A 9,537-nucleotide genomic window follows, 5' to 3' on the forward strand; every position below is an offset into this window, starting at 1 on the left:
ATTGTTTATCCATCAAACAAGAGTATAGTCTGTTGTCTCCCCAAGGACAGAGACCAGAGCCTGATTTCAGCCCACTGAGTCAATTTCCCTTGTCTGTCTGGTAATTCAACAGCAAGGTCTATTGCCCTAGCAACTGCCCTTATACTGCCATGGCAACCGCCAGTGCAGACTTCTGTTCTCCACTTTGCCCCTTGGACATCTCCATGGCGATGCGCAGGATGAAGAGAAGGCCAGAGCCCTAATTCTGCGCCTGCGTACAGTAGGAGACAGTGGGGCGGGAGTGGGGGGGACGGGGACGCGGGGAGGGGGCAGGCTCCTGGATGTGCGCAGCCGCAGAGCGCTGCTGCTGTGCCTAATACCCATCGCTGCGCACTTGACAGCCAGTCCGCCCGTCCGGAGCCCGGCTCGTTGGGGCAGCATGGCGGGGTCGCCGCTGCTCTGCGGGCCGCGGGCCGGGGGCGTCGGCATTTTGGTGCTGCTGCTCTTGGGCCTTCTGAGGCTGCCCCCCACCCTGTCAGCGAGGCCCGTGAAGGTGCGACCTCAGTCAGCAGGGGGTGGGGGTGGGGTGGGGAGGAAGATGGGGGAAAGTGTTAATGAGGTATTTTCACAGGTATGCGCATAGGGCTTGGCTAGGGTGACCTGGCCTGCAGCTGACAGCCCCGCGCAGGCCAGGGGCAGTTTCAGGATGTGAGGATGATGTTGTTCAGGGCGCCCTGCCCATCCCTCAGCATCTGGGGCCTGGTTTAATCTCGATCCACGGGTGGCCCGTGGAGCTGTCCGTGGCACTAGGGTGTATTCAGAAAAGATATCTAAGCCTGTGATGTGATGACCGAAGTGTATAGGCATTGTTTCTTTTCAGTGTGACCTTTGGTTTGACTGCCCCTGAATGCCCTACAATACTAGGGATGCTTCTGGTTGACTTTTTGCGGGCCTGGTTGCTTTCTTAGTGGTACAGTGTGTATATTTGTGAATTCTTATGGGTGGTGACGTAGTATATGGGCGTATCTTTCTGTGTACTTGTGTGTTTCTGTGTTCATTTGTTTTTATTTTAGAAGGAGTGGTCCTTGTACCTTGGGGTACATATTTCATGGTGGCTTGGGTAAACTGAGTACTTGGGTTCTTCTACGTGCATCCACGAGACAGTTTCCTTTTTTTTCTTCTTCTTCTTTGTGGAGCTGTGTCATTGCAGGGAAAGAAGCCATGATGTCTCTGCATTGTGTTTTTAAAGACGATGCATGTCCTTGGTTGGCTCAGGTAGAGTAACTGAAGATCATTTCGCCAACAGGAATGTACACACAGGCACGAAAAAAAGACCACTTCTCGCAGTGGATATGGCAGTGTTGGGTTAAAATGTGTGACATTTTAAGGGCTGTGTGTGTGTGTGTGTGTGTGTGTAGGGATTGCTGGTGGGTGATTTCCCCGGCGCTGAGAGTGGTGGGTGCTGATCAAGGGCACGTGGAGCAGCTTGCTCCTCTACCTCTTCAAAGCTGTTGAGAGATCAGAGGAGAATTTTTAAAACCATTTGATAGCCTCGCGCCCCCCATAGGCATTACCTTCTATTTTCCACCCATTGAGTCCGTTCTTTGCTTTGCAGCTCATCTTTAAACGACCCATTGTTTCATTCCTCCTGCTTCTGGAACATCCGAGAAATGCAATCAAGCTAGGCATCTGCTTCCTGATGGTCACTAGGGGTCACTAAGAAGTCCTTGGCTTTGATAGACTTAGGTCATCTGCAGTGGGATTCTAGAATTTGCCTTTGTGTGTGTGTGTGAGATTCATTTATATTGAAGTGTACAGTTATAGTTAATTTATTGGTGCGCATTATCATCTTCCATGTGTGTATCATGAGTATCCTACTAAGTCATTGTTTATTTCCGTGCTGTTCTTTCCTTCACCCCACCCCCTACTTTTATGCTGTTATAAAAATGCTGCTGTGATGTTTCAAGAATTTACATCCTGCAGGCTGACTGTAACACCCAACCCATTCTTCTCTTGAGACACAGGCAATTTCTCTTTCAAAATGATTTTTGCAAAATTTTGTTTTGTTTCTTGAGGTAGGATTTCTCTCTGTAGTCCAGGCTGCCCTGGAGCTCCCTTTGTAGAGGAGGCTGGCCTGAAACTCAGGGATCTGCCTGCGTAGGCTGGGAATTAAAGGCGTGAACTCTCCCACACCTGGCTTATTTTTGCAAGTTTAATTTCCAACAGAGAAATGTTATAGTGTTATTCCAAACCTGGCACCTGCCCCAACCCCCCCCCCAAAAAAAACGAAGAAGAGAAAAGAAACTAACGGTAACAGCATAGCATCCAGAGGATTCAGGACAAGTTTTGAGATTGTGTGAATCCTAGAGGTGTTCTAGTGGTCTGAAGTGCCCTTGGAGATATTTAGGGGTTTCCCGGGACCTTAGACACGATAGGAATTTTGGAGGGGCCCAGTGAATGAGGTGGTCATTGAAAATCCATGGAGCCCCACCCCTAGTTGTGCATCTCTGGCCAGACAATGACGATATTTTTTTCCTTCACCCCATCTTCTCACAGGAGCCCCGCAGTCTGAGCGCAGCATCCGCGCCCTTGGTTGAGACGAGCACTCCCCTCCGCTTGCGTCGGGCCGTGCCCCGAGGAGAGGCGGCGGGTGCGGTGCAGGAGCTGGCGCGGGCGCTGGCGCACCTGCTGGAGGCCGAGAGACAGGAACGCGCGCGTGCTGAGGCGCAGGAGGCTGAGGATCAGCAGGCGCGTGTCCTGGCGCAGCTGCTGCGCGCCTGGGGCTCTCCGCGTGCCTCGGACCCGCCCTTGGCCCCCGACGATGACCCGGACGCTCCAGCTGCACAGCTCGCCCGTGCTCTGCTCCGAGCTCGCCTAGACCCGGCCGCCCTGGCAGCCCAACTTGTCCCCGCCCCTGCCGCTGCGCCGCGACCCCGGCCCCCAGTGTATGATGATGGCCCCACTGGCCCAGACGTCGAGGATGCCGGCGACGAGACTCCTGACGTGGACCCTGAGCTGCTGAGGTGCGGGGACCAAGGGGGAGGGAGGGCAAGGGCAGAGGGCTTCATGCACTGGGGGTAAAATCACTACTAAAGTGCTGCGCTGGAGCCTGAGAAGTGAGGTCGCGGGTCCTGAGTACAAGGGGACGGAAGCCCAGGGACCCCTGACTGGTGGGACAATGCAGGAGTAAGGGCTCCCCGGAGTGGTGGTGGATCGGTTTCTGCAGGAAGTGGTCCTGGTGGTGGGCAGTTTCTGGAATGGAAGGCCGGGACCTCTGACTTCCTCGGAAAGTAGTGGTGAGTTCCGCAGGCTCGAGTGAGGGTTACAAGCCATACGGAATTAGAAAATTGCCTTGTCCGGGTTCTGAACCACAGCGATGGCAAATACATCCTGACCGCATTCCGCAATCCTTGCAGGTACTTGCTAGGGCGGATCCTCACCGGAAGTTCGGAGCCAGAGGCTGCTCCTGCCCCGCGCCGCCTCCGCCGATCTGTGGACCAGGATTTGGGTCCCGAGGTGCCCCCTGAGAACGTACTGGGGGCTCTGCTACGCGTCAAACGCCTGGAGAACCCCTCGCCCCAGGCGCCGGCACGCCGCCTCCTGCCTCCCTGAGCGCTGCTGCATCCTGCACGCCCTGGAACCCAGGAGCGCCCCAGCAACCCTGACTCCCTGCCAGCACGTCCAAGGCTGCTTACCCCAGCAACCTCCCATCCCCTGAGCCCTCAATAAATGCCATCTGTAGCAGCTGTTTGTCTGAGCGCCCTGTACTAGGGGGCCGGTGGGCTGGGTGACAATGATAATGGAATAGTGGCTGTCCTACTGAGGACAGCACAGTACTGTTTGGGACCTGTACTGGTAAGGAATACATGCCTGCTTCCTCTGGACTTTGCGGGTCTCACCGGGTGCCTGGGCTACCCTTCTAGGCTTCACTGAGGCGGGTTCCCTGGGAGGCTCTGAGGTTACTTTCAGCGTCTGCCAGGGGTCCACAGCACTTAGCCAAGGGGCTATGGATTCACTCGTGGTCTGCCAGGACCAGGCTTGTTGTGAGGGCCCCAGGTGGATCACAGACATCCAGCACTGTATCAGCAACTGCCAAGCACTGCTTACACGGGGCTCTGAATATTCACTCCAACCATTGCCTTTGCCCTGGCCACTTGTTCTATTCTCAGTATGTGCAAGTTTTTGCACTTCATAGTCCTTTCTTACCCTTCCTGTCACTGTCTTGTGTTGGACAAGGAAGGAGGTTGTTTTGTTTGTTTTGAGGTGTATCCAAAGCACGGTTGGGCAGTTTCTCAAGGCTTTTTTTTTTCCTATTAAAAAAAAATTGATACCCAGTCTTACTATGTAATCCTGGTTGTCCTGAAACTCACTCGGTACACCAGGCTAGCCTCAAACTCAGAGATTCATCTGCCTGCTTCCCTGAGAGCTGGGATTAAAGGTGACTGCCACACTTGGCTCCTTCTTTTTAAAAATATTCTTAACTGCTGTTGGGCCCGGTGGTATATGTCTTTTTAATCCCAGCACACTGGAGGCAGTGGCAGGTAAATCTCTGTGCCTTAAAGGCCAGACTAATCTACAAAGTGAGTTCCAGGAGAGTTACATGGAGAAACTCTATTTAAAAAAAAAAATCCTAACTGCTGAGTTTTCAACTTTGTCTTCCTTTTGGAAGCAGTCTCACTATTGTAGCTCTGGCTATCCTGGAAGATCTCTTGAACTTCCAGCGGGGCTACATAGTAAGAACCTGTCTCCAGAAAAGGCAAGAAGAAAAGAAAAACAAAGATTTAGTATAAAGGAAGCTTTGAATCCTGAGAACATTTATTTAATTTTGCATAGAGTTTCATAAAACACAGTCAATGAGGGATGTCCCATGTTACCACGTAACTTCTCACCAAATGACAATAAAAAGATGTCTGTGGTAACTTGGTCGGAGAGGGAAATCTTATTACAAGAGAATTGTCACCTTGACATGAGACAAGGGTCAATTTGCTAGACAAAGATCTTCAGGCTACAGAGCAGCCACAGCTACACACGGCTTTCTGGTGTCGGGTCTTCTTGCTTGATTCGGCCACAGCCTCCTGGGCCCTCTGAATCTCATGGACAAGCAGGGCAAAGGCTTCCTCCACACCTTGCCGCGTCTTGGCTGAGGTCTTCACCAAGGGGGCCCCCAACTTGTGAGCAAGGAGGGCTGCGGCAGCATGAGCATCTCCAGCAGTGGTCACCAGGTCACACTTGTTGCCCACTAGTACCAGAGGCTGCTTGTGGTGAGGGGTCCAGGTGGACCATATCTGCTGCAACTGGTCCAGAGACGAGGGGTCGTCAAGAGCAAAGACGCCCAGCACACCATCACCAGATGCCAAGCACTGGTCACGCAGAGCCCGGTGAATATCCTGCCCAGATGTATCCAGAACATTTAGAATGTAGCCTCCGTTGTCCCTGGCCACTTCCTTCCAGTAGGAATCTTGGATAGTGGGGTCATGGTCTTTCACGAAGCATTGGTGAGTCATCTGGATGGTGAGAGCACTTTTACCAACACCACTTGCACCCACCACCACTGCCTTGTACTCGGGTAGCTGCCTGCCAGCATCTTTGCACTGTGCCCAAGCCTCGTGACTTTCCTCTGGAGATCTGGTGCATGGGGTGCCGGAGCTCAGGTCCAAGATGCTAGACTTTGTAGGCAAAGCCATTCCCCAGCAGCTCAAGGAAGAGGTGTAAAGAGCAGGTGCTGTGAAGGAGAAATCAGGTGAGACTGGCTGGAAGAAAGGAGACTCCCCAGGTGCCGCTGAATCAACATGGTTAAGTTAAAAACTCTTCTCTCCTTACTTTGGTGGTGGGGGTGGGGGGTGGGGGGATAGACAAGGTCCTAACCCGGATCTCTGCCTTGCTTGGAACTTGTCCTGCAGGTCAGCTGACCTTAAAGTTTCAGCAATCCCCCTGCTTCTGCCTTCCCAGAGCTAGAATTACAGGTGTGTGCCACCAAGCCTCGCTACCCTCTTCTTTCCTATAGAGCTAGAGGGCAGTTTTTCCTTTGACAAGCCTAGCGATCAAACCCCCAGTCTCTAGTGTTAAGCTACTTCTTCAGCACCAAGCAGGGCTATTTTTTTTCACGCATGCTTTTTAAATGACAAATAACTGTTAGGGTTTTTGTTTTGTTTTGTTTTTTTTGAGACAGGGTTTCTCTGTATAGCCCTGGCTGTTCTGGAACTCACTCTGTAGACCAGGCTGGCCTCGAACTCAGAAATCCGCCTGCCTCTGCCTCCCAAGTGCTGGGGTTAAAGGCGTGCACCACCAACTGCCCGGCTTGTCAAATAACTTCTAAATTGCATTTATTTTGCATAGGGGAGGGTTAGGTTTGGGTTGATGAGGGCAACTTAACCCTTCCAGGGGTGGGGTGGTGTAAGCGTGCCATAGCATTTGTATGTAGGTCAAAGGACAAGCTATGGGAGTAGGGGAGTCGGGTTTGGTGGCAAACACCTTTATCTCTGAACCATCTTGCCTGTCCTGGGATTTTTCAAGTGCTCCCATTGATATGAACATGAATCCTATGAAGTCCACCCTTTTAGGATGTGTGATTCGGTGAACTGTGGATGTTCGGCTATAGTAACTATCACTATAGCCGAATTGGAGGAAGTTTTTAAATTTTTAAACATCATTATCTCCTGGAAAAGTATCTCTAAGTCCCTTAGCATCTCCACTGCACAAGGAGAGTGAGATTTGGTTTCTGAACTCCAACTTGGCACAGTAGCGCCTGTCTGGTGATTGGCTGCTTGGAACTTTCCCACCCAAGGGGTTTATGTCCTAAAAGAATTACGTAGAAAGATAATAGATCAAGGCTGAAGATGCATGCATGGAGCCCTGAGTTCGACTCTCAGCGCCTCAAAAACAGCAGGGTAGCTCACATCTATAGTTCCAGGATTCAAGTCAGGGAGGAAAGATCAGAAGTTCAAGGTCACCCTTGGTTATGTAACAAGTTGGAAGCCAGATCCTATCTCAAAGGGGGGGGAAAAGGCAAAACAAATCAGACAGTCTAGTAACCACCTCTTCCGAGCAGGGACATGGAGATACACAAAAGGTAAAGCAAGACTGGAGGTGTGGGGTTTATCTAGACCGCTTCTCTAGCCTGCATGGAGTTCCGGTTTCAATCCTTAGTCTGACTTAACATCAGGCATGGGGCCAGCAAGATGGCTCAGTGGGTAATAATGATAAAGATACGAAATAAATTAAAATATTAAATATAATAATGATAATAACGATTATAATAACCTAAGTTCTTTTGCTAAGTTCCAAGGTCATGCACAGGTTTATTCCAGCAGAGGTAGGTGAATCTCTGTGGGTTGCAGGCCAGCCAGGGCTACATACTGAGAGAGACCTTTACTAAAAAAAAAAAAAAAAAAAAAAACCAAAAAAACCCAACAATAGCAACTAAAACCTCAAAACAACCCTGCCCCCAACAAAACTAGTCGCAACTGCTGTGAACCGATCGCTTTGTTCTACATTTTATGTTCTATTCCACACTCTATAATCTCACATTGTTTGGCACCAGATAACAAGTTCTCAAAATTGGGTATTTTATTATTTAATCTTAGCTAACTTTCTAAAAACTCTCCCTGTATGCAGCCCAGAACAAAACAGACTCAACTCCAGAGGCCTTCAAGAGAGATTCTGGTTGAAAAGAGAGACAATAAATATGATAAGTAAGCAAATTATCTTGCATAGTAGAAGAGGGTTCGGCACACAGCAGGTGCTCAATTTGTGTTAGCTATTACTAGCAAGTCATTAACTCACTGAATGCACCTCCATATCCTGTTTTCACTAGAAAAGGGAAGGGGCTCGGAGGGAGGAGCCGCAGTTCAGGGGCAGGTAGTGGGTTCCAGGGGTCCCGAGGAGATTCGGCAGTGTTTTGGATAGTGAGGCGTGGCGGGGGTTGGGGGAAGGTCTCAGGTGGAGGGATCCTCTGAAAGGGCCTCCGAGAGTGCTTGCCCGCACAAGGGTGAGGAGAGAAGCGGCCAGAGAATAGAACTTTGGAGTACCTCAGAGTTTGGGGACATCGACAGGGAAGAGTCTGTGGAGGCTCGATCAGAGAAAGAACTGGGATGACCTCAGTGAGGAGGCCCCGGGTAGTGAAAGAATCCAAGGGCGGGTCGAGGGTGGCAGTAGAGCCGGTGAAAAGGAGAGAGAGGTCAGATTCCGATATACTCTGGAAGCGAACAGCTCCCTTTCAAGATCGAAAGGACTCTTAAATTTGGGAGGAGAGCAGCAGCAAATCTGGGGAATGCTATGATGGGAGGTGGGGATAAATATAAGAAGGTCGCCTCCCTAGGGTACTGGCGGTTAAGGAGAGGCTGAGTGAGTCCTCGGTATGGCCACACTAAACCGGGACCGGCTTCAGGCGGGCATGGTACAGACACCACAAAAGGCACCTCAGCTTTCTGCTCGAGTTACAGAACCCCTATGTGGAGCACCCCCAAAGAGCTCAAGGGAGCTTGAGGTTTTGAGCGGCTTTGAGCTTTGAGCAGCTTGAATCAGTCTTCTGGACTTGCATCTCTGACCCAGGAAGGCAGGAGCCCAGGAAGGCACACAGAAGCAGGCTGGGCACATAGGGTCAAAGAGAGAGGGAAGGGTACGGAGTCGCTCCAAATAAGAGACCCTGTAGCTTCCTTGGGGTTAGCTTGGACAACTCGCCTGGTCTCTGTGGTTTTCCGTGTCAGAGTCAGGTGTAAAGCTCGGGGTTGGAGAAGGGGAAGGGTAACCCTAACCTGTTCCTGTGTTCCACTTCAGACTCAAGTTAGACCGGTGGCCCTAGTGCTCCTTCCTACCTCAAGAAAGTCCGCTTCCCGCTCAGCGCTAGCACTCAGTTAAGTGAACCGAGTGCAAGGCTCACTCCCCTCATGAGGCAGGGATGGGGAAGGCGGAGCCCCTGTCCCTGGAATCCCGCGCTGAGAAAGATGTCTGATCTAAGGAACGCCAGAGCCCTGCTTACCTGTGCTCCCAGGAGTAGCAGTCTGATGAGGGGCAGTAGGCGGATCTGACCGGACAGTTGGGGGTTAGGATGCTCCCTACCCCCAGAGGCAGCAGAGGGCGGAGATGTGAGCTTCCCCCTCCCACCTGCCCGACCCCTGACCCCCCACCCCCACCCCGCTGCTTTTCCCCTCACCCATCGCACAATGTAAGAGCAAATGTGGGCGGGACCTCCACCTGCCCCTCTCTACACAGCACACCCCCCTCTGCCCCGCCCCTCCTTCGCCTGAACTGCAGTAGGGTTGGTTCCGCTTGGGCCATTTGTGTGTAGCACTGTGTCAGGATTTAACTTGGAAGACCCCACTTTGGAGTGTATGGTGCTGTGTCAGGATTTGATCTGGAAGGCCACATTTTGGAAACCATTTTGTATTTTTTGATCCAGGGAATTTATACAACTTCAGCTGGGTTTCTGGGTATCTACGGGGTAGATTGGGTGCATTCTGAAGGGAAACATTTGCAAAGGAAGGGTTTTTTTTTTTGTTGTTTTTTTGTTTTTTTGAGGTCAGAAAGAACTTATCTGAAGCAGAAGTGCACGTTATAAAT

General features: G+C 51.3%; 2 protein-coding genes across 2 annotated transcripts; one reads left to right on the top strand and one right to left on the bottom strand.

Moving 5' to 3' along the window:
- The first annotated feature begins 309 nt into the window (after positions 1–309).
- Positions 310–4,898, top strand: Pcsk1n (proprotein convertase subtilisin/kexin type 1 inhibitor). Its single transcript, NM_013892.3, has 3 exons — positions 310–532; positions 2,536–3,002; positions 3,396–4,898. Exons 1-3 carry the CDS (start codon positions 419–421, stop codon positions 3,589–3,591), a joined length of 777 nt encoding a protein of 258 aa, NP_038920.2. The 5' UTR covers positions 310–418; the 3' UTR covers positions 3,592–4,898.
- On the bottom strand, positions 4,764–9,095 carry Eras (ES cell-expressed Ras). Its single transcript, NM_181548.2, has 2 exons — positions 8,957–9,095; positions 4,764–5,701 (listed from the first exon to the last, which is right to left on the bottom strand). Exon 2 carries the CDS (start codon positions 5,661–5,663, stop codon positions 4,980–4,982), a length of 684 nt encoding a protein of 227 aa, NP_853526.1. The 5' UTR covers positions 5,664–5,701; positions 8,957–9,095; the 3' UTR covers positions 4,764–4,979.
- Positions 9,096–9,537: the final 442 nt, after the last annotated feature.

Source organism: Mus musculus, chromosome X (assembly GCF_000001635.26).
Source record: "Mus musculus strain C57BL/6J chromosome X, GRCm38.p6 C57BL/6J".
Classification (NCBI taxonomy): Eukaryota; Metazoa; Chordata; class Mammalia; order Rodentia; family Muridae; genus Mus; species Mus musculus.